The sequence below is a fragment of the Nicotiana tabacum genome, chromosome 7 (assembly GCF_000715075.1).
Source record: "Nicotiana tabacum cultivar K326 chromosome 7, ASM71507v2, whole genome shotgun sequence".
Lineage (NCBI taxonomy): Eukaryota > Viridiplantae > Streptophyta > Magnoliopsida > Solanales > Solanaceae > Nicotiana > Nicotiana tabacum.
In genome coordinates this window covers 174,069,741-174,094,139 of record NC_134086.1, presented here as the reverse complement: position 1 = coordinate 174,094,139, position 24,399 = coordinate 174,069,741, and the positions used below count along the sequence as shown (strand labels likewise).

Here is a 24,399-nt window from a genome sequence, read left to right as displayed (position 1 = left end):
GCAAAACACGGGATTTTAAGCCCTAAACCCTATATTAAACCAAGGAAGCCGGCCAAGAAAAAAAATTGGGACATATTTTTGACATAGGTTGGACCTAAGGAGGAGAGACACAATAGGAGCAAGGTTTGGGAATTCTTCTACAAGTTTTTTCTTTCCTCTTCCTATTTTTCATTGTTGGTTATGACTTTTAGTATTGTAGTTTTACATACTATTATGAATAGCTAATTTGTTATCTAGAGTTTTGATAGAACCTTTTGTAGGATAAATTCTTGTTATGTTTTTATATAATTGAGCCGTAGTATAATCTCTATTTGTTCAACTACATTCTTATTGTAGTTAATTGAAGAGCTCTCAATTAGCTGTGCCTATTTAGTATGCATAACTCGGGAGAGAGTGCATATTTAGGTAATTGTTGAACAACACCACTCCCAGAGTATATGAGGGATCAATAACCGAGGGTTTAAAGGCGGGATTAGGGATAACGAAGCCTTGGGTGCGATCTGAAGTGAGCTGTATCAAAAGCCAGCTAGCGTAGCTCGGGAGAGTGCGCCTAGTAAATTGTCGTGATTACTCGGGAGAGATTTACGGTAATAAGAGTGCTCATGATCGGTAGAGAATACTTAGGCAAAATTATAGAAGACATAGCGGGAAGGATTCCGACAATTGGAGAAATCATTACTCTAGACCTCCTTTATCTTGTCTCTAACTCTTAGTATCTTTAGTTGTTAATTTATTATTTTAATTTGTTAATCAATTAGTTAAACACAAGAATCTAAATATCTATAAGTTAGGAACTGTTCAAGATTGTAGTCTTGGTGATAGTGAACAGTTATAGCTAAGCCTTAGTTCTCTGTGAGATTCGACTCCGGACTTGTAAGCCGGATTATATTTGCAACGACCGCATTGTCCTTTTTATAAGGCATAGTTGGGCGTGATCACACATTTCGAATTTTAAATACGGATTTCGGATTTGGCACATTCCACATAGGGCATTCATAAAAGTAGACCGCATAGATTAATTTACCTATGGTGATAATTCTAAATAGTATAATACTAATAATATTGTCAGTATTTAAATAGTTTGAACATTAAAAATCCAGCTATCAGCGAAGACTTCAAATTTCTCTTTTATCGAACACAATATTATATATATATATATATATATATATATATATATATATAGATAGAGAGAGAAGTCATACAGAAGATCTTCGAAGACTTGGTTGAGAGGAATAGTTATTCTTTTGTAATCGTTTTACTCTTTAATTATGTGTTAAGATACGAATAAAATCTCTTTGTGAGAGGGTTCAAGCGTAGTTCTTCAGTACTTATCTACCATCATTTGATGGGATATGTAATGTTATATGATATTTCTTCTCCCCTTAGCCAAGCTAGAGTTCTAGCTAAGAGTTTACAGAAATTATTAGTTTTTGCCATTATTTTATACTTGTGTTAAAATATTTTCTGAACATATATGAATAATTTATCCATAATTAAGTTATCTTTTTAGTTTTAAAACTCATAAATTCAAATCTTGGATCATCCTCCGGCAGATTCTAGCTAAATCAGTTTCATTTCATAAAAACAATTCAAAAATTCTTTAATTTTAAACTTTTCAATTTGTTACAAGTTTGTGCGAGTTTCATGGATATGTTCGTATCTGTCCAAGTCCTTTTTTTATTAATAACTAGTTAATTAACCCGCGCGAATAAGAAAAAAAAATTAAAATATATCTACTATTTCTTATAAAGAATCAATTTACACTAATCAATCATCTCTTTGTGATTTTACTATTTGGCTTTAGCAGCAGGAAACTAATACAAGTATCTTTTGAAGCAAATAACATCAACAGAGGTTTTGAAGAAATACTCTTACTCATACACTTTATATTAAATAAGAAAAAAGTATAAAAAATTAGAGTACTTATAATATTATACTACTCCCATTTAAGAAACAAAAATACTACAAATAACTGTAAGTTATTTTTCCTATGCATATGTGGCCCAATAGGTTAAGGCCCATAATTAATATTTAATTAATTATCAAATTTCATCCGTCCGATTAATTACTTGATGGACGAACCAGATTAAGTGAGAACCTCTATAAATTGGTCCTCTCCCCACCCATTAGGGTTACCGTATTTTTTTTATTTTTTTTCTTCCATCACTAAAGTCGGCGGTAACGTAAAGCTAGGGCAAGAGGCGAGAAACCGATTTCAACCAACGCTTCCGCTTCACGATAATGGATTCCGCTTCAGGTATGTTTTCTATAACGATTATATGTAAGATTATCATGTTCAAGATCCTGGTATGAATTAAAGTTTATAATTACATGTGGTATCAGAGCCTGGATAGTTTGAACAGATAATCTTCGTTTACTCGTACGCCGTGGTTTTTGTTGAGAAAAGTTTTTCAACGAGACTGTATAATATTGATCTATTCTATTTTCCCTTTCCTTAAACAAATTTGGCATAATGTAAAAAGCCTTGAAGGCGGCACCGAAAGGAAAGAACAAAATATTTTTGTAGTTTCTGGCATATTTTATAAACTTAAGTTATTGTCTGATATACTTGTGAGCATTTAGAAATTAAAAAAAAATTGTCTATGTTGAAGTTTAGATTATGACTTCAAGAATAATAATTCCTTAAGATTAACCATAAGGATTCTGCTAGAAACTTTTAGTGTTTAAATTGGTTGACATAAAGAATTCAATGTTGACAATATTGAACCCGTTAATCACATATTTTATGACGTGAGTTATGTGTATGAATGTTATCCGTATCTTGTCCTATATATTTTGAAGCTATTATGTTGTAATTTATTTTATGTTTGTGATTAATGTTTGTATAGTTTGTTTATCACCAAAGTGATCAAACTTGGTTGTTTAAAGTATTCACATGCATAAAATCTTATGATCTCTATTTTGTATGTGCACTTATGTTATATAGTTTGTTAGTCACCAAAGTGACCAAACTAGTTTGTTTATGAAAATATGCATACATAAAATTATAGTTTATCCATAAAATTAATGAAATGCCTATAATTTAAAAACAGTGGATAAATTAATTTTCACTATTGCTAGAACTTAAGGATTTACCCAAAGTTGCATCAATTATTCTATGAATAATGAATATGATGAGGTAAATTAATATTCTTAGTCAAATATATATTGTCTGTCCAAAGATGACATATATATTTGGTTAAAAATATTTAATTACCTATTAAGACTGAATGGCATTTAAATTATGATAGTGTGTCGTAGTATCTACCCAAAGGAGAATTGTGATATGCTTTAACTGTTTTGTTGAATCCATATTGATTTGTGAGTATGTATTATCTATTTTGCAGCTATTCCCTTTCATTCGCTTGCTTCGTCTGTTACTGTGTTCAACGGATTGAACTTCTCTGAATGGCATGAACAAGTCCAGTTCCACTTAGGTGTAATGGATCTTGACTTGGCTCTGCTGAATGATAAGCCCGCTGCCATTACTGATTCGAGCAGTGCGGATGAGAAGTCTTTCCACAAAGCATGGGAACGCTCTAACAGGCTAAGCCTTATGTTTATGCGAATGAATATTGCCAACAACATTAAGAGTACTATTCCACAAACAGAAAGTGCCAGGGAATACCTGACGTTTGTGGAAGAACGTTTTCGTTCTGCAGATAAGTCTCTCGCTGGTACACTAATAGCTGAACTCACGACCATGAAGTTTGATGGGTCGCGTAGTATGCAAAACCATATCATCGAGATGACTAACATTGCAGTAAGACTTCAGACCTTGGGGATGAAAGTGGATGACTCCTTCTTGGTTCAGTTTATTCTGAACTCGTTACCTCCTGAGTATGGACCTTTTCAAATTAACTATAATACTATTAAGGATAAGTGGAATGTTAGTGAATTGTCCAGTATGCTTACTCAGGAGGAGTCAAGACTTAAGAAACAAGGGACTCATTCAATTAACCTCATGGTTCAAGGAGCTGGTAAAGGACTTAAGGTGAAGGCCAACAAGTTCAAGAAGAAGAAAGCACCTGATAAAGCTCAACAGGATGCTAACAAGGAACATAAGGCAGATACGTGTCGTTTCTGTAATAAGGAAGGACACTATCAGAAAGATTGCCTGAAACGTAAAGCTTGGTTCGAAAAGAAAGGTACAATTAGTGTTTTTGTATGTTTCCAATCAAATTTAGTAGAAGTTCCTAATAATACTTGGTGGCTTGATTCTGGTGCAACTGCTCATGTATCTACTACGTTGCAGGGATTCCTTACGATCCAAACTACAAATCCAAATAAGGATTTCTTGTTCATGGGAAATCGTATGAAGGATCCAATTGAAGGCATAGGGACTTATCGTTTGATCATGGAGACTGGACGTCACCTTGATCTATTACAGACTCTTTATGTACCTTCAGTTTCTAGGAATTTGATTTCTCTTTCAAGACTTGATGTTTCTGGATTTGATTTAAAGTTTGGAAATGGATGTTTCAATTTATATAAGAATGCTATTTTTTATGGTTCTTGTTTTCTCAGTGATGGTTTATATAAATTGAAACTCGATATTTGTTTTTCTGAATCCCTTCTTACTGTTCAACATAATGTTGGAATCAAACGTAGTTCACTAGATGAAATTTCTGCTTACTTGTGGCATAGACGTTTGGGTCATATATCCAAAGAAAGATTAGTAAAAAATGAGATTCTTCCGAATCTAAATTTTACTGATCTTACTATATGTTTGGATTGCATTAAGGGAAAGCAAACCAAGCATAGTAAGAAAGGTGCCACAAGAAGCACCCAGCTTCTTGAAATTATACACACCGATATTTGTGGACCCTTTGATGTTCCATCTTTTGGTGGAGAGAAATATTTTATCACTTTTATCGATGATTTTTAACGTTATGGATACATCTATTTGCTGAAAGAAAAATCTCAAGCAACAGATTCTCTCAAAGTGTTTGTTAATGAGGTTGAAAGACAATTAGATAAAAAGGTGAAAATCATTAGGTTAGATAGAGGTGGTGAATATTATGGAAAATATAATGAATCAGGACAATGTCCCGGTCCATTTGCAAAGTTCCTCGAGGAACGTGGCATATGTGCACAATATACTATGCCAGGAACACCTCAACAAAATGGTGTTGCAGAAAGGCGCAATCGAACACTTATGGATATGGTTAGGAGCATGATAAGTAATTCCTCATCACCCAAATCATTGTGGATGTATGCTCTTAAAACCGTTGTATATTTATTAAACAGGGTTCCTAGTAAGGCAGTTCCAAAGACCCCTTTTGAACTGTGGACAGGAAGGAAACCTAGTTTAAGGCACCTGCATGTTTGGGGTTGCCCAGCGGAAGCTAGAGTTTATAATCCACAAGAAAAGAAATTAGATTCTCGAACGGTAAGTGGTTACTTTATAGGTTACCCAGAGAAATCTAAAGGGTATGTGTTTTACTGTCCAAACCATAGTTCGAGAATTGTTGAAACCGGTAATGCAAGATTTATTGAGAATGGTGAAGTTAGTGGGAGTGTTGAAAAGCAAAGTGTGGAAATAAAAGAGGTGAGGGTCAATATTCTATTACCCACGAATGTGCCTACTTCCACACAAATACCAAATATTGTTCCAGTTGTTGAAGAACACTTTGACAACACCGAGCAACATTTGGATGAAACACTTCATGAAGAAACTAACTCACAAATATCTGACACAAATGAACCACAAGAAATGCCATTAAGAAAATCTCAAAGAGTTAGAAAATTGACTATTTCAGATGATTATGTGGTTTATTTGCAAGAGTTAGATTTTGACATTGGTCTTAATAAGGATCCGGTTTCATTTTCACAAGCCATAGAAAGTAATGAGTCTGATAAATAGATTGATGCCATGAAGGAAGAGTTAAAATTCATGGAATACAATAAAGTCTGGAATCTTGTTGAATTGCCAGAAAGTTCTAAAAGAATCAGGTGTAGATGGGTCTTTAAGACCAAGCGCGATTCAAATGGTAATATTGAGAGATACAAAGCTAGACTTGTTGTCAAGGGTTATACTCAGAAAGGAGGCATTGATTATAAGGAGACCTTTTCGCCGGTCTCAAAGAAAGACTCCTTAAGAATTATTATGGTTTTGGTGGCTCATTATGATTTAGAGTTACACCAAATGGATGTGAAAACTGCCTTTCTTAGTGGAGACCTCGAGGAAGAAGTTTATATGGACCAACCAGAGGGTTTCGAAACTAAAGGAAAAGGTCAAATGGTGTGTAAACTGAAGAAGTCAATATATGGACTTAAACAAGCCTCACGACAATGGTATATAAAGTTTAATGATACCATAACATCTTTTGGATTTGTGGAAAATACCGTTGATCGGTGTATATACCAAAAGATCAGTGGGAGCAAGTTTATATTTTTAGTCCTATATGTTGATGATATTCTAGTTGCTACTAATGATTTAGGTATATTGCGTGAGACTAAAGATTTTCACTCTAAGAATTTTGAAATGAAAGATATGGGTGAGGCATCCTATGTGATAGGATAGAAATATTCCGTGATAGATCACAAGGATTATTGGGATTATCTCAGAAAGGCTATATCGAAAGAATTCTTGAGAGATTTAATATGAACAATTGTTCAGCAGGAATTGTTCCAATTCAAAAAGGGGACAAATTTAGTCGTATGCAATGCCCTAAGAATGATGTAGAATGAAAGAAAATGGAATCAATTCCTTACTCTTCAATTGTTGGTAGTCTGATGTATGCTCAGACTTGCACAAGACCGGATATTAGTTTTGCGGTCGGAATGTTAGGAAGATATCAGAGTAACCCAGGAATTGATCACTGGAAAGCTGCAAAGAAAGTTTTGAGGTACCTGAAAGGAACGAAGGATTACATGCTCATGTATAGGAGATCCAAGCATTTGGAAGTTATTGGATACTCGGATTCAGATTTCGTTGGATGTATTGACACTAGAAAATCCACGTTTGGTTATTTGTTCCAATTAGCTGAAGGAGCAATATCGTGGAAGAGTACCAAACAGTCTGTCATTGCTACATCCACGATGGAAGCAGAATTTGTGGCATGTTTTGAAGCCACAATTCATGCATTATGGCTGCGAAACTTTATTTCAGGACTTGGGGTTGTCGACACCATTACCAAGCCGCTGAAAATTTACTGTGATAATTCTGCAGTAGTATTCTTCTCCAAGAACGATAAGTACTCCAAAGGTTCCAAACATATGGAATTAAAGTACTTTACCATCAAGGAGGAAGTTCAGAAACAAAGAGTATCACTTGAGCATATTAAAACTGATCTCATGATTGCAGATTCGTTGACGAAAGGTTTACAGCCGAAGATATTTAAAGAACATGTACATAGAATGAGTCTTGGCTGTATTTATGATTGATGTATTTATGATGTTTTGACACTCTGAGCTCATTTATATGTTTCTGATATACATTAATGATCTCCTGTTTCTCATAATGGTGTACACATTATTGTTTTGAGATATTACAGGATTAGTCTGAATGAGATATTATTGTGGACCATAATATTTTATAGCTTATGGACTTGATACGATGAGTTGCTAATGTTGTAGTATATGGAAGGGAGTATTTAGATGAATTATATATAACCGCCATAACTCACATTTAGTAGTTTATCGTATTATGGTATTTATGATGGACATTATAGAAGAGATTTGTTTATGTGCAACTAATGTTCCTATATTAAATATTAATATTATGTGATTATTGGGCCAAGTAGGAGAATGTAAGTTATTTTTCCTATGCATATGTGGCCCAATAGGTTAAGGCCCATAATTAATATTTAATTAATTATCAAATCTCATCCGTCCGATTGGTTACTTGATGGACGAACCAGATTAAGTGAGAACCTCTATAAATTGGTCCTCTCTCCACCCATTAGGGTTACCGTATTTTTTTTATTTTCTTTCTTCCATCACTAAAGTCGGCGGTAACGTAAAGTTAGGGCAAGGGGCGAGAAACCTATTTCAATCAACGCTTCCGCTTCACGATAATGGATTCCGCTTCAGGTATGTTTTCTATAACGATTATATGTAAGATTATCATGTTCAAGATCCTGGTATGAATTAAAGTTTATGATTACAATAACAACTTAAGAAAATAAGAATTTAAAACATAGGTATTGCACTATTGAATACTTCGAGGAATTCTGCCTCAACCACCCACCATTTCCTTCTCCTTCACATTTCAGTTGTGCACCTTGTTTGGCTTTAATTCAACAACAACAATAACTCTCAACCGACAAAAAATCATATATCCTCCTCACCGATCAATGTCCACAATTTGATATGCTTTCAATAGTTATTGAGCTAAGAAAGTAAATTTCAGTTAACATTTGCAATACAAATACAACTATAATTTTCCTTGAAAGGCAGAAACAGCTCTACTTGATATTCTCATTAATTAGCATAATTCTTATTTGAGAGTTCATTTCTTGGTAACATAACATTTAGTAGTCCATTAGCAAACTCGAATGCCTTAACCAAGTTAATCAGTTTTAGAAAATCAAGAAAGATTTAACTTCAAATGGATCGAGGGTCAATTGATTAAAGGAAAAAGTACTAATCTTGAATTGTTAGTACTTTTACCAAAAGGTATTCCAGAATGAAAGTGCTTTTTTAGACTTTCAAACTGTTCCCGTGACCAGACTTGTAAATTGCATTCCAAGAAGGATTTATAGAATTGATCCGGCAGATATATCTGATTCTATTTGTAAAAGACTCATATGGTGGATAAAGTTGTTGAAACATGTTTAGTCTGAGTGTTATCTCATAGCTCTAAGATAAGTTGTCATGGAAGAAAAATTATGACCTTAAAAAACAGTAATGGAGATGCACTAAGCATTGGAGCAGATACACCCGGGGGCAGATCCAGCGTAGCGGTACCGGTTTCATCTGAACCCAATACTTTCGACCCGGAGCATAAATTTATATATAAAAATTATCTAAAATAGGAACAAATAGCATATATAAACACATAACTTTAACAATATAATGAGTATGAACCCATAGAATTCAAATCCTTGATCCGCCTCTGAATACACCTAAGACATTATCGGCAGAAGGTTCATTGCAATACATTAGTTAGAATATGATTTGAAAGAGAGTAGTACTTGCATATGCCTAAATTCCAACCAAAACTCAAGCAGCAGTCAAGAAGTTTTAACAAATAGTTAAAATAATACCTTATCTGTCATTATTTATACAGAAATTGTTAGATGAAAACTCAAAGTCTCACAAATTGAACGACAACATATCAAAAATATGTAAACTTACTCTGAAAGGGGAAAAAAAGCATTCAGATAAGAAAAACACACATCACAAGAAGTACGAAAAATTTCCTTGGAAAAATCTCAGTGGCACAATGACTAAAAGCACAACATCACAATAATAAAAAGAAAATATTTCGGTGAAAAAACATATGTGTAACAGCTGTTCTCGAGTTTACAATTCCAGTTTTCTTCAACTTCTCCATACTTTATCCGAAGAGATCTTTACTGTTCAAAATAAATTTGAAACAACAATCAAAATACCAGCAAATCCCCACTTGTGGGATTATACTGGGCCGTTGTTATTGTTGTTATTGTTGTTGTTGTTGTTGTTGTTGTAATTAGAATACCAACAAAAGAGATTAAACTAAGATTATAATCTATCAATTTTTTGCCTTCATAAGTTGAAACCCCCAATTCCTATTTATTCTCACTTGAGCATATCTCATAGGTTAATAGAAGAACTAAGTTTGGTTCTTCCAGAGCACCATTATTCGAACCCAACCCATAAATACTAACAAATGAAGCAAAGCTAATTAATATAATACAAATAAACGTTAGCCCGATACAAAAATTCAAAATCAATCAAAATTTACAACATACGTAATTAAATAAAATATCTGCATAAATACATCAAATTAAAGGAGGAATCAAGCAATTGAAAGCTAGAGGAGATTTACGTTGGCCGACGGGGAGAACAAAGGAAGAGATAGATATTTAACTGGCGAAAGAAGAAGAAGAAACAATTGAAGAGAGGTGTCGTAACGGAAGAGGAAGTGAAGCGACGTGTGAAAGTAATTAGAGGAAAATCCACAATTATTAAGATTATTATAAAAGGCAACTTTTGAATTTTTGTTAAAGCAGTTAAAAGGAAAAATCTGGAGAAAAGGAAAATGTAGAAAATCGAGATTCCTGGGCAATGAGAGGTGACATGTAAGCGGACTTATCTCCCTACTTTATAATGGTAACAAAAAAATTCAAAGTTATAAAAAAAAAATACGTCACCAATGCTTCAATCGAAAGGAGATGCATTTCCCAAATGATTTAGCCATAAAGCACGGTGGAAAAATATTAAAAATATTGGTATTTGTAAAATTAATTATTCCTCTTGGTTTAATTCTCAACTTGGGTTTAGGGTTAGTTTGAGAGTCTAAAAGTGAGTGAAGACTGGAGAGGGATAAAGGATGAAGAGTAAGAATGGTTTAACGTGAGTCGAAGAGTTTTATCCTCTTTTTATTGACATGGAATATTAATCTTGGATTAGGCATTTTAAATTGAAGTAAATGAAAAAATAAAAGAAAAAAAGTAAAATGAAAATTATCTGATACCAAATAATAGAACTGACCGAAAAGCGAACCCTCACGGAAAATTATTTACAAATTAGTGAGAAGTCAGAACAATATCATTATATATACCCTATAATAGGGGTGTTCATAAAAATCCGAAAACCCGAACCAAACCGAAAACCAAACCAAACCGACCAAAAAAAAGATACTTTTTGGTTTGGTTTAGTTTTGGTTTTGAAATTTAAAAACCGATCAAATTTGGTTTGATTTTGGTTTTAATAAAAAAAAACGAACCAAACCAAATATAGGAGTAGCTATTTTAAATTTATTTATTACACCTATATATATGTATACTTTTATACAAAGTTTCAAAAATTATATAGTAAATGTTAATCGTTTGCACTTTTAGTACACGTCTTTACCTTTACATTCTAGTTTGATTGGTAGTTTTCTTTTGTTATGTGTAAGAATCTATTTCGTGTTAAACATAATATATTTTTAATTGAGTCCTTAAATTTATCATCACTATTTGATTCAATTATCATCAATATATCTTGGTAAATAATAGATTTCTCAAAGGGCAATTGATTTGATAGTGTTAAATTGAAAATGTGGTCGCCGAAATATGTGTTTGGTAGTGTATATCTTATATTTAAGAAAAAACCGACAAATAACCGAAAAAACCGACAAATAACCGAAAAACCGACATAAACTGAATCAAGAAAAAACCGACTTAATTGGTTTGGTTTGGTTCTAATATTTGAAAAACCGACTTACTTGGTTTGATTTCTTTTTAGGGAAAAACCAATCCAAACCCAACCATGACCCCCTGCCCTATAATAGTTACTAAATATTTTCAGCAATGACTAACCCTCTGGCCTCTGTCTGCTTCATCCTTTCTGAAATGAAGAAACACCGAAAACGCCTCATTCTCTGCCTGCAATTGATTTCCTAACATTCAATAAATTACTGCAATTGATTTCGTAAATGCTAACCACTCCAAAATGCCTTATATCAGATAAGTTCATCAATGATAAAGATCATATCAATTATCAAGTTAGAGGCAGTTAGCATTGAAGTGTTCACGATTCTAACTAATAATTGACCAACCATAATAAACATCAACGAAACATGAAACAGAACTAATTAATCTCAAAACAAAAAAAAAGGATTTACCTGGGGAATTTTGGAAAAAGAAGACGAAGAGAGATAGAATTTCATCTAGCAAAAGGAAGAAGGAATAGGAAAAGAGCAAGGTTGCAACAAAAAAAAATGGGCCTTTGCTGTGGAATAATGGATGAGGCATAATTAAGATGATTATTAAAAGTGTCTTTTTCGATTAAGATAACTTTTAAAAGTGACTTTTCAATTTTTAAATAGATTACTTAATAAAGAAAAATGACAGAAATTTTAAAAAAAGATAAATAGTAATTCTAGTTTCTAAGAGGTGCCACATCATCATCTGTTGTCCCTCTTTTACGTAGAAATCTGATGAAGGATCTCCGTATATAATAGAATAATAAATTTAATTTGAAAAAAGTAGGTCAACCCTGGTGAAGAATGGGTTATAATTAATATGATTCTAGTCTATTCTATAGAAATAATAAATTTAATTTAATGGAGCATAAAAAGATAAGCCTTTGTCAGCTTGCCGCCAAGAATACGTGGACAATATCATCTCTAGCCAGCCTAGCCTGTACAGTATTACAGTAGTATATATGTTGTCGTGTGTACGACTAATTGACCATAAAACTCACAGCTATCATCTTAATAATAATTCCTCTAGAACAAAGGGAGAAATTAAGAGTTTGAGAAAATGGGAAATGTATTTGCAGTGATAAAGCCAATAATTCATATGGTATTGAAAGCTATGGGAATGACATCCCAAATGGTGGAAATAGAACCAGGAACTATCATGCATTTTTGGGTTCCAACTGAAACCATTCATTGCCATAACCCAAACAATAAATTACCAAATTATAAACCTAAGCCTGCTGTTGTATTTGTTCATGGATTTGTTTCCAATGGAATTATGACTTGGCTTTTACAAGTGCTTTCCTTAAGAATTTCAGGTGCTGATTTTGCTATCTACGTTCCTGACCTACTTTTCTTTGGAGATTCCTTCACTGATCGTCCTGAAAGGTCAACGAGTTTTCAGGTACTAAATTCGCGTGATCACCTCATCCGAAAGTTAAATTGCAGGATCGATTTCTAATTTTCTTTTTCATGGAACAAATACGTGAAAGTAGGCAAAATGTTTAGTGGTATACTAGGTAAGATAAAAGTAGAAATGTTGTTATTCGGAACAAGGTGTGTGGCCCTTGTGGAGGACAAGATGTCGGAAGGAAGACTTAGATAGTTAGGACATGTGAAGAGGAGATATACTGATGCTCAGGCGAGGAGGTGTGAGAAGCTGACGTGGGAGGGCGAACGGAGAGGTAGAGGCAGGCCGAAAAAGTATGGGGAGGGTGATTAGACAAATATGGCGTTGCTCCAGCTCACTAAAGATATGACCATGGATAGGAAGGTATGGAGATTGAGAATAAAGGTCGAGGGTTAGGTGGTCGAGTGTTATCCTTGTTTGTAGCAGTAGCTTTGACACACCACTTGGTGCCTTCCTTTTTTTTTTTTCTACTTTTGTTTTCTTTCCCCGTACCCCTAGTCTTCTGTTACTACTTGTTGTCTTCTTGTGTTTCGGTTTTTTGAATGCATTACCTTTTGTTAGTTTTGTATTTTACTTTAGTTGTCAGATCGGTTTGCTTGTTATTGTCCCTCCCCTCCCCCTTCATGAGCCGAGAGTCTTTCGGAAACAGTCTCTTTGTCTTTATAAAGGCAGGCGTAAGGTCTGCATACACTCTAACCACCCCAGACCCCACTTATGAGATTACACTGAATATGTTGTTGCCGTAGGCAGAATGTTTAGCAAAGGGAATGATGAAGCTTGGAGTGGAAAAGTTCTCTCTGGTTGGATTTAGTTATGGAGGAATGGTTGCGTTCAAGTTGGCTCAATTGTATCCTCACATGGTTGAGTCTATGATTATGTCAAGTACGGTTATTGAGTTGACTGAGTATATTAGCAATGCTTCGTTGAAGAATATTGGGTTCACAAATTGGCCTGATTTTCTTTTGCCCAAAACCATCTCTGGTCTCAAAGTATTGCTATCTATTGGTAGTCATAAGTTCCCATGGTTTCCTGAATTTTTCTTCAGTGATTTTCTTGAGGTACGTTCCTTTTTAACTGACAACTCAGCTTCTATATACTGATAATTATGCCATCTCATCTAAAAATTCACGTGAAATTTATTGAGACTTAAATCTAAAATCTCTTTGTGTGTTGATACCATGTGGAATAAGGTGACCTACTCGTTTAAAAAATTAAGTTGATAAATAACACACTTTTAATTACTTAATTATATACATCTCAAAAAATGAGCTAAATGATTGTAAAAATTATGGTAAGCTACGTGATTCTGTCTGATGGTCAATGACATGCATGTAGGTACTGTTCTCTTTTTTAATTGACTATAATATAATTTTTTAAATTAATCAGTGCATTTTTCCTATGGTTCTGTATTTTTTTCAACTCTCTAAGATGAAATGTTTTCTTCATTTTCAATGCCATAAGAGATTTCAGGCACCTGCTTTTACGGCTGGGACAGAGAAATCAAACAGTGACTCTCTCAATAATTATTGAGCCACTCTATTTTTTAATCTCAACCGTTATGTCCATAAATTATATCAAGTCATATGTGAACAAATAAATTTAAACGAGGGGAAGTGGTAAAAGCAGCCCTAAAAGATTAAAATTCAAGAGTCAAGTCAAAACTGGATGTAAAAAAAATGTCAAACGTGGACAAATAACTTTATTTGGTGTATAAAGTACTAACTACATCTCTTAATCTGATTTATCGTTAAAGATACATGAACCAAACAAACCATAAAAATAACTGAATGGAATAATTTTGCGTCTCATCAACATGTAAGAACGACTATTATAATAAGGAATAGAAAACGAAAGGAGGACGAAAAAATGTGATACGAGTTGGTGTAAACACTTGGTGCATGTAAGTTTTTACCGTCGATGTAGTGTTACTATATATCTTTTGATATTTCTCTTGGGAGAGTGTATATAAATTTCTTGTGTACAAATTCTTTATATTAATTAGCAGTATTTATAAATTAAATTTGCATTTTTATACCATGATTTTAATAACAAAATGCTGTAAAAGCAGGTTATGTTTACCAATAGAAAGGAGAAAGCCGAACTTCTTGAAGCTTTAGTAGTCAGTGACAAAGACGCTATTATTACCCCTAACTACTCCCAGGTAATTCCAACCTTCTCTTCGTCTTGTTTTTGTTACGCACACAATGACCAGATTGAGAAGAAATCACCTAAGTTCTTTAATTTATTTGTCTATTTAATATTTGAATATTGATCTTTCGTGGTTCTCATATTTTTTTATTGACCTCAAGTCATTCCATTATTCATTTTCTCTCTCCAATTTTGGATTCTTAGAGCACATTATTAACAAAACTTCTTGAATGTTGGTAAATTACCCACAAATCATAAGTCAATCTCATACCGAGTAAATAAAGAATCAGTTTTTAGCCAATTACTTAGTAAAGGGATCTTGAAAGACTTTAAAGGAAAAAAACGATAAAAAAGAAGTAAACTAGATATTGATAATAGTATTCTTTGAGTCTATACAAACTTCCAAAACTAGGGTAATAGTTTACTAATAACTTTGTTTACTCTTTCACGCAGAGGATTTACCTTTTATGTGGAGACGACGACAAAATTTTTAATACGGCAGTGTCTGATAACATGAAACAGTAAGTTCCTAGCTGCAGAGCAATTTTGGAATTCAAAATTAATGCTTTTATTGATCAAATTTATCGAATATCTAATTTTGGTTACAATAATGAGTGCAGGAAGTTGGGAGAAAATGTGACAATCGATTACATAAAAAAGGCAGGACATCTTGTTCAGTTGGAGCGACCCTGCTCTTACAATCATTATCTCAAAAAATTTCTTTCCTACTCATGATAATTATGGCGGAGCCAAAAATTTCGCAAAAAATTTCAAGGTTTAATATATATTTATTAAAAGCTATTTTGATTTTGTATGCGGGTAAAATCGAGGATAATGCATACCCCGATTTCCCCGTGAAGAAAACAAAAGAAGGTCATGGATGCACAAGATTGGAATCGAGGTTGGGAGCCCTTCGTATCGAAATGTGAATGATGTGTTCATCATCGGGCATGATAAAGCGAAGCTCCCCAGACCCAGAACGAGTTCTAAAACCTCGGAAAAAACGGTAAACGGCTACACATGACGGGTAAAGGGACGTGATATTCGTACCTAACCAGATATCACGATGCAGATCTCGCTCAATATCGGTTACGGATCAGTAATTAACGAGAAAGGAAGATTTTTAGCTTTTTTAGACTTGTACTAGGGATGAAACACCCCTACTATATAAAGGGAAAGTTTTTCTTTTGTAAGACACATTAGAACATGCCAATCAAAGTAATATAAATTTATTTTTTGCTTTCTAGTTACTGCAAATGTTCTTATTTAATTGATATGTTCTTCGTGTACAACTGGGCTCGAACCAAAGGTCCAATCGAGGGCAAAATTACTGTTCAACCTAGGTTCGGGCTAGGCATAACATTACAACTGGTTTGATTGTTTATTTTGTCTTTAACTCGTTTATCTAGTATTCTTGATTATTTGTGTTAAATCAATCCACGTATCCTTAAAATCGTATAAAAATTTAATTGTTATCCGATTTAAGGGTAAACAATATGGCGCCACCGTGGAACTAAGGATAATAGTGGTGTTTTGATACAAATCTCCATAACACACCCTACTTTATGCTTTTTCTTTAAATCTTAATTTCAGGTTAGCCCAAAAATTTCGAACTCTCAGTCTGCTCACTTGAACGTTGAAAATAAGTCTGGTCATAACGAAAATAATAATTTTGTGCCTGGCAACGAGATGCCTCCTTCTAATCCCAACGGTGTCCCAGTTGTCGATCCGATCGATGCTAACTCGCAGGTGGCCATTAGGGGTGGGCATAAAATCCGAAAAATCGAATTCCGAACCGAACCGAATTAATTTGGTATTTCAGTTTCGGATTTTTCGGTACAGAAATTTCGGTATTTCAGTAATTCGGTATGGTACACGACATTGGATTATTGATATTTCGGTATTTCGGTTATACCGAAAAACCGAAATAATTTAATACGTTTTGGTGATTTGTTGCCCCTGCTCTCTAGTTTTTACCATCAAGTTTTATACTTCGTCCTCTTATCTCCTAAGATAAATATAAGTGACCCATCCCTGACTAAAGTTTTGCATGCCCTTTTTAATTTGTTTTTTTTTCTTTTTCTAACAAAGAACCAATGACACACGTTAGTTTTCTTCCCAACACTATCAATAAGGATATCTAGTCTAACAAAACGGTAGTGCCTTTAGCCAAATAGAGATTCACTTTGTTATACTGCAAATACGTTACTCAAGAGTTTATCAAATGTCTATAACAAATTGAAGTCGGTTTGACGGATCACTAGTGCAAATCTCGTCGATTGAAGAATCTTCAGAATGAGTGAATCCCCTCAATATAATCTGTAAACAATACAATGCTGGGAACAGGAAAATAATTAAAAGGGAAGACAAATGTTGACAAGTAACAGAGAGCAACGACGAACTTTCTGTTGCTTTCTTTCTTTTTGTTTGTTCTCTTCCCCTGTTGGCGCCAGATTTTGCTAGTTAATGGAGATTGGAGGGGGAGACCGTGAAGATTTGGTTTAAACCGAAACCGTACCGAAATAGTACCGAACCAAAATAAGAAATACCGAACCGTACCAAAATATTATGGTACGGTGTTTGGTATATACAATTGATAAACCGAATACCAAAATACCGAACCTAAATTCTTAAATACCGAACCGAAATACCAAATTCCCACCCCTAGTGGCCATCAACGTTAATTTGCCAATTAATCCCGAAAACAGTGTTCGCGAGGACCCCGACAAATAACTCGAGAAGCGCCGAAGACGAAGATGATGGGGTAAGCATGCGGTTAATCTTTGAAATATTGCAGGCTCAACAGGCGGAAATAGTGCAGTTATAGAATCAAGGCTATGCCCCCGGTAGGGTCGAGCCCGAACAATCCCGGGAAAGCACCCGAAGAAACGAACAAATCACCGAGAGACCGGGTGAAACCGAGCCTTCGGTCAACCCCGAGATGATGAAAATGCTTGAAGTATTAACGAAGCGGGTGAAGTCAGGTGAGAATAAAATTGAGTCTAATGACAAGAAAGTGAAAACAAAAAATTCCAGAGTCGATCAAATCTCGAGAGCACCCCCGTTATTGAAGGGGTTGGATTCTAAGAAATTTATCCAGAAGCTTTTTCCTCCCAGCGCGGCACCGAAGTCAATCCCGAAGAGGTTTCGTATGCATGATATCCCCAAGGATCCAAATGAGTATGTGACCTCCTATACGTGCACATTCAAGGGGAACGACTTGGAAGACGATGAAATCAAGTCGGTGTTGCTGAAGAAGTTTGGGAAGACTTTGTCCAAAGGAGAAATGATATTGTATCACAACTTACCCCCAAATTCCATTGAATCTTTTGCTATGCTTGCAGATGCTTTCGTAAAAGCCCATGTCGGGGCCATTAAGGTCGATACCAAAAAGTAAGACCTTTTCAAGGTTAAACAAAGAGACAACGAGATGCTCCGGGAGTTCGTGTCAAGGTTCCATATGGAACGGATGGACCTCCATTTGATTGTAGATGATTGGGTCGTCCAGACATTCACTCGGGGGCTTAATCCCCGAAGTTCTTTGGCCTCTTAACAGTTAAAACAAAATCGGATAGAGTACCTGGTGGTGACCTAGGCCGACACCCACAACAGATACCAGTTAAAGATCAGGATCGAGGACGACCAACTCGGAGCTCCTTATGGGTCTGTTTACCCCATCATGGTCGATGAAAGGTCTAAGAGAGTCGTTGATCATGAGCCAAGACCAGTCCGGGATTGATACCAACCATACAATGCGGACTGAAGGGGGAAATAGGTCCGGGCGTCACCCTATAAGAAACAAGAAGATAAGCGATCGAGGACCTAGTAGACAAGGTCTGATGAGTAAAAATGCTTTCGACAGGCCGTTCGAGGATTGGGAAGCACAAAGATTATCAGAGTATAACTTCAACATTGATGCTACCAGCATCGTGTCAGCCATCGGGTGCATCAAAGAGACCAAGTGGCCCAGACCATTGTAGTCCGACCCTACCCAAAGAGATCCTAACTTGATGTGTAAGTATCACGACACTAATGGTCACAGGACCGAGGATTGTCGATAATTGAGAGAAGAATTTGCCCGGTTGTTCAACAACGGGCACCTCCAAATTTTTGAGTGATCGAGCCAAAAAACCACTCTAGGAACAAGGACGACAACAAACAGGACGAACAAGAAGAGCCTCATCACGTCATCAACATGATCATCATGGGGGTCGATGTCCCCTAAAGTCCAATGATAGAGCGCACTAAAGTATCTATCACAAGGGAAAAATGCACCTGAGATTATGTCCCTGACGGAACCATTTCATTCAGTGACGAGGATGCCGAGGGCATTGTGCAACCTCACAATGATGCATTGGTAATATCCGTACTTATCAATAAATCTCGAGTTAAACATGTGTTGATTTATCCAGATATCTCGGCCAACATCATCAAATCGAGGGCCGTAGAGCAATAAGAGTTACAGGACCAAATAGTGCCTGTAGTCTGGGTGTTGAACGAATTTAACATGGCATGCGAAACCACTAAAGGGGAGATAACCCTGCCAGTAAACACCGCCAGGACAATCCAAGAGACAAAATTCTACGTGATCGAAGGGGACATGAGGTATAACACTTTATTCAGAAGGTCGTGGGTTCACAACATGAGGGCAGTACCCTCGACCTTGCACCAGGCATTGAAATTCCCTATACCATGAGGAGTCAAGGTTGTCTCCGGAGAGTAGCCGGCATAAAGGAGATGTTCGCAGTCGACGAGTTAATCCCGGTGCCCGTAGTTTCCACATCAAGGAACGCGGATCCGTTCGAAGAGGAAGAAATTAAATAGCAATCATTGATACCGGCCTTGGCCGAATCGGAGGAATAAGGAGTAGACGATGAGGATGATTACGGAGTTCTGATATCGTTCATAGCTCTTGATAACACTGACACCACCAAATCGATGATCGAAGAGTTGGAGCAAGTCATATTAATCCAACACATGCCGTATCAAAAGGTATACCTGGGCACGAGGTTAACCCCCGAGGTCAGGAAAAAACTTATTGATTTTCTTAAAGCTGACATAAATTGTTTCGCTTGGTCGCATCTTGACATGGCAGGAATTCCAATGGAGGTATCCACTTATAAGTTGAGTTTGGACCCAATGTTCCACCCGGTTAAGTAGAAGAGGATCCCACACTCTGAGATCAAACATGCATTCATCAAGGATAAAGTATCCAAACTTCTGAAACTAGAATCCATCCGGGAAGTTAAGTACCCGTACTGGTTAGCTAACGTAGTGGTTCTCACATCCCTTTTTTATCCCCAAAAGATATGTATGTTATAGATTGTTGTGGGTTAAAAGACTTTTTTCATTTGAAGTGACAAATTTGAGTGGGAATTATTTTATTTACAGAATCGCCACCTGGGATTGATTTTTTGGTGTTCCAAGTCACCTTTTTTTGAATCCCTAGTCAAAGGAAGGTTTAACTCTATTATTATTGGTCCGCAAAAATAAAATTCGAGTAAGAAATTCTATTGACCGGGGAGAAGGTGTGTAAGGCATTTTCCGAGTCCGGTAGTTCTAGCATGATCGCTTTATTTAATACAACTTGGCTTGAATTAATTTTGGACAAACTGTGATTTATTGATTTTCATGTTTTATATATCCTCTTTTATTGCTTGATTATTTGGAATTATTAAAGGATATTTTAGAATAATAAGAAGTCGTAACCATACTACGCAAGCAAATGCGTGATCGAGACGAAATTTATTAATTTTTGTCATAACAGCGCTACGGAGGCGAATCCATAGTCATGACTAAGGATTATTAGCGCACTATTACTTTTGGAGAAAATCACTACATTCGAGGAAATTAATTTTTGAAATTTAAAAAAAAAAGTCAACTACGGCGCAATGCAAGCGAATCTGCGATTATAATAAGGTATTGATTAAATTAAAAATAAATTAAAGCTAGTAGATAATGTGTGAGATTATTGAATTAATTTATGTTAAATATCACGCTACGCAAGTGAGTTCGTGAAGTTAAAGCGCGCCTATTAATTACCTAACATTTAAATTATTTACTAAGGAAACAAGTTAATTAATTAGTAATAACAAAAATCTTATTATTATTATTATTTTCTATCCTCATTGTTGAGAAAATTATGCAAATAAATATTGGACCAACTCTATCTATTTTAAAGAAGTGGGCCAACTTCTTATTAAAGGAGAAATAGGCCGGCTTATGGATTTTATAGTTATTGGGCTACTGGAATTTATTATAGCATTGGGCTTGATCAGGAAGAGAAATCATTTAGCCCACCATTGGGCTCATTTTGAGGCAAAGGTTCAAAGACCCAACAACCTATTTAAACCCCATATCTGCAGTAACAACCTGTTACTATGCTGAAGATCTGGCCTCTTTATTTACAGCCATAGCCCTCTTTTTAACATAGCATAATGACAGGTGCAGCCACTTTACAAAATAGCCACTTTAAACTCAAGTTAATAACTTAAATAAAAATGAGTTGCATTTGGTAAACCAAACCTTTAAAACCTCTCACATGCATCAACTAAACCCCCCTTTTTTTTGCAAATAGTAACTCCTCTTCCGTCAACTCAACGTCACATACAAGAAGCAAAAATCTTAAGTTTATATATTTCGAATCCATGCCTTATTAATAATTATAAAAAAAATCTTTATCGGACTAAACATGAAATATTTGTAACTTCAAATTGTCACGACCCTAACCCCGAACCCGGTTGGCGCCTCTCATGAAAACAAGGTCAGCCAGTTAAATCCAATTCATTTTTAAAGCAGTTAATCAACATAAAAATAGTCTAAACATGATTTAGTAATACTAAACAGCGGAAAATATCGATAATAATGCGGAATGCCACCCGACACAGCCCTAACCGGGGTGTCACAAGTCACGAGCATCTATAAGCCATAATACAAGTCTGCTAAAGTCATAAACTACTACAAATGTTTGAAAAGGAACATAAATGATAGAGGAGTAGAGACACGGGGCAGCGGACGTCAACAACTACCTCATAATCTCCGAAAAAGCCTGCCTGGAACTGGAGGAATCAGCATTCAGGAGCGGAACCAGCTACGCCTGAATCTGCACATAGGGTGCAGGGAGTAAAGTGAGTACTCCAACTCAGTGAGTAATAAAGGTAAATAATGACTGAAAGTAAGAAAACATGTAGAGTACACGGCATTCTATAATGAAGTTCAACAGATAAACAGGTAATAAACAAACAGTTAAGATAAAGTAAACAAATAGACGTTCACCCCTCGGGCACAATATCAATAATTTCCGCCCCTCGAGCTCAATCTCACATCACAATGGGTACTCGTGCTCACTGGGAGTGTACAGGCTCCTGGAGGGGCCCCTTACGACCCAAGCGCAATAACAAGCCATCTAGTGGCATCAAACTAGGCCCTCGACCTCATATCAATTAAGCCACCTCGTGGCATACATATCTCAGGCCCTCAGCCTTCAATCAGTATCAGTATTTCCTCACAACATAGGCCCTCGGCCTTACTCAGTCAAAACTACTCACAAGCCCTTCGGGCAATAGTAAGACAGTGTTTCTCAGCCTAAACATCATTTAAAATATCATTTAAGTCTTAAAACTAAGTAAACATGGCTGAGTAGTAAAACAGTGGAAATTAACATGACTGAGTTCAAGTAATAAGTCAAAACAGTGAGGAAAAATCAATAAATAGCCCCGAAGGGTTCAAATAGTTGGCACTGGGCCCAAATATGGCATTCAGCCCAAATAATGATGATAACAAATAGTTTTCAATCAAATACGCGGTAAAATCATTAATCGGGACGGATCAATTCACAATCCCCAATTGTGCACGACTCCACGCTCATCATCAAGCATGTGCCTCACCTCAATATAGTACTACGATGTGCAATCCGGGGTTTCAAACCTTCAAAACATCATTTACAATCATTACTCACCTCGAACCGGCTAAATCTCTAGCTCGCGACACCTTTGCCCCTCGAATCGGCCTCCACGCACGTCGAATATATCCAAAATCAGAATGAGGACATCAAAATACGATAAGGGATCAAAGCCCAAGCGAAAACAATCAATAAAGGGCACAAATCCCGAAATTACCAAAATCCGACCCCTGGGCCCACGTCTCGGAATTCGGAAAATTTTACATCACTAGATTCCTCGTCTCCCCACGAGTGCATATATATCAAGAATATAAAAAATCGGAGTCCATATCACCCCTCAAATCCTTATTTAAAGGTCTCTTAAACTCAAGCCCTAAACCTCCATTTTTAGCCCTTTTAATTTCTTACATTTTAGCCTTAATCCATGAAATACTACCATAGAAATGTGTTTTAGATCCGAAATCCTTACCTTAACGAAGTTCCCTTGAAAACCCTCTTCCAAACCGTCCAAAAGCTCTCAAGCCGAAGTCAAAAATGGTGAAAACCTTCAAAAATCGCGAAGGAAGACTTATATACATTCTGCCAAGGGATACCCGCATCTGCGGTCAAAAAGGTGATTCTGCAGTACCGCATTTGTGGTCTACCCTCCGCTTCTGCGGAAATCACTTAACGGACCAAAGGCCGCATCTGCGGTCCACTCACCGCATATGCGACTCCGCAGGTGTGGTCCCTCTACCGAATCTGCAGTTCCTGACTCTACCTCTCCATCCGCATCTGCGCCTCCCCTTCCGCACGTGCGGCGCCGCACCTGTGGTCCCCCAACCGCAGGTGCGAAAATACCAGAAGCAGCAAATTCTTAGCAGTTGCAATAACCTTTCAACTTCTCCGTTAACCACCTGAAATCATCCCGAGACCCCCGGGACCTCAACCAAAAGCACAAACATAACCCAATACCTTATTGAAACTTGTTCTAATCCTCAAAACACTTCAAACAACATCAAATCACCCAAAACATATCAGATTCAAGCCTAAGTTTCTAAAATCTTCCAAAATCCGCTTTTGATCAAAAACCCAACAAAACCACGCCCGAATGACCTAAAATTGTGCACACACATCCCAAACGACACAACAAAGCTACTACAACTCTCGGAATTCTATTCTGACCGCTATATCAAAATTTCACCTAACAACCGGAAATCGCCAAAATATCAACTTTGCCAATTCAAGCCTAATTCTATTCCGAACCTCCAAAACCCATTCCGATTACACTCCTAAGTCATAAATTACCTCCCAAATCTAACTGAACCATCGAAACTCACATCCGAGCCCTCTAACATATAAGTCAACATTCAGTTGACTTTTTCCAACTCAAACTTCCTTAAAAGAGACTAAGTGTCTCAAACTTCACCAAACTTCTTTCGGACTCGATCCGATCAACCCGATACCACAAAACACGGACAATGAAACATAAAGAAGCAAAAATGAGGGAAACAGAGCGGTAACTCATGAGATGACTGGCTGGGTCGTCACATCCTCCCCAACTTAAACAAACGTTCGTCCTTGAATGAATCAAGAAACATACCTGAAGCCTCAAACAGGTGAGAA

The 24,399-nt window shown here is 36.1% G+C and overlaps 3 protein-coding genes across 3 annotated transcripts; all 3 read left to right on the top strand.

Annotated features, from left to right (window-relative positions):
* Positions 1-2,241: 2,241 nt before the first annotated feature.
* Positions 2,242-5,866, top strand: LOC107775614 (uncharacterized). The gene is made up of 3 exons (XM_075218791.1): positions 2,242-2,257; positions 3,348-4,334; positions 4,917-5,866. Exons 1-3 carry the CDS (start codon positions 2,242-2,244, stop codon positions 5,864-5,866), a joined length of 1,953 nt encoding a protein of 650 aa, XP_075074892.1.
* Positions 5,867-6,699: 833 nt separating this feature from the next.
* Positions 6,700-7,389, top strand: LOC142162438 (secreted RxLR effector protein 161-like). Its single transcript, XM_075218790.1, has one exon. It carries the CDS (start codon positions 6,700-6,702, stop codon positions 7,387-7,389), a length of 690 nt encoding a protein of 229 aa, XP_075074891.1.
* Positions 7,390-12,332: 4,943 nt separating this feature from the next.
* On the top strand, positions 12,333-16,140 carry LOC107775613 (uncharacterized). The gene is made up of 5 exons (XM_016595364.2): positions 12,333-12,740; positions 13,493-13,804; positions 14,815-14,907; positions 15,348-15,415; positions 15,515-16,140. The coding sequence occupies exons 1-5, from the start codon at positions 12,399-12,401 to the stop codon at positions 15,627-15,629; spliced, it is 930 nt and encodes a 309-aa protein (XP_016450850.1). The 5' UTR covers positions 12,333-12,398; the 3' UTR covers positions 15,630-16,140.
* Positions 16,141-24,399: the final 8,259 nt, after the last annotated feature.

What these genes read in the sequence shown, in the direction of transcription:
- LOC107775614 (XM_075218791.1), top strand. An exon ending in TATGAAGGATCCAATTGAAG is followed by an intron (nt 4,335 to 4,916) that starts GCATAGGGACTT and finishes ATTTGCTGAAAG; the next exon opens with AAAAATCTCAAGCAACAGAT.
- LOC142162438 (XM_075218790.1), top strand. Translation starts at nt 6,700, where the DNA reads ATGGAATCAATTCCTTACTCTTCAATTGTTGGTAGTCTGATGTATGCT.
- LOC107775613 (XM_016595364.2), top strand. Translation starts at nt 12,399, where the DNA reads ATGGGAAATGTATTTGCAGTGATAAAGCCAATAATTCATATGGTATTG. An exon ending in TTACCCCTAACTACTCCCAG is followed by an intron (nt 14,908 to 15,347) that starts GTAATTCCAACC and finishes TCTTTCACGCAG; the next exon opens with AGGATTTACCTTTTATGTGG. An exon ending in GTGTCTGATAACATGAAACA is followed by an intron (nt 15,416 to 15,514) that starts GTAAGTTCCTAG and finishes TAATGAGTGCAG; the next exon opens with GAAGTTGGGAGAAAATGTGA.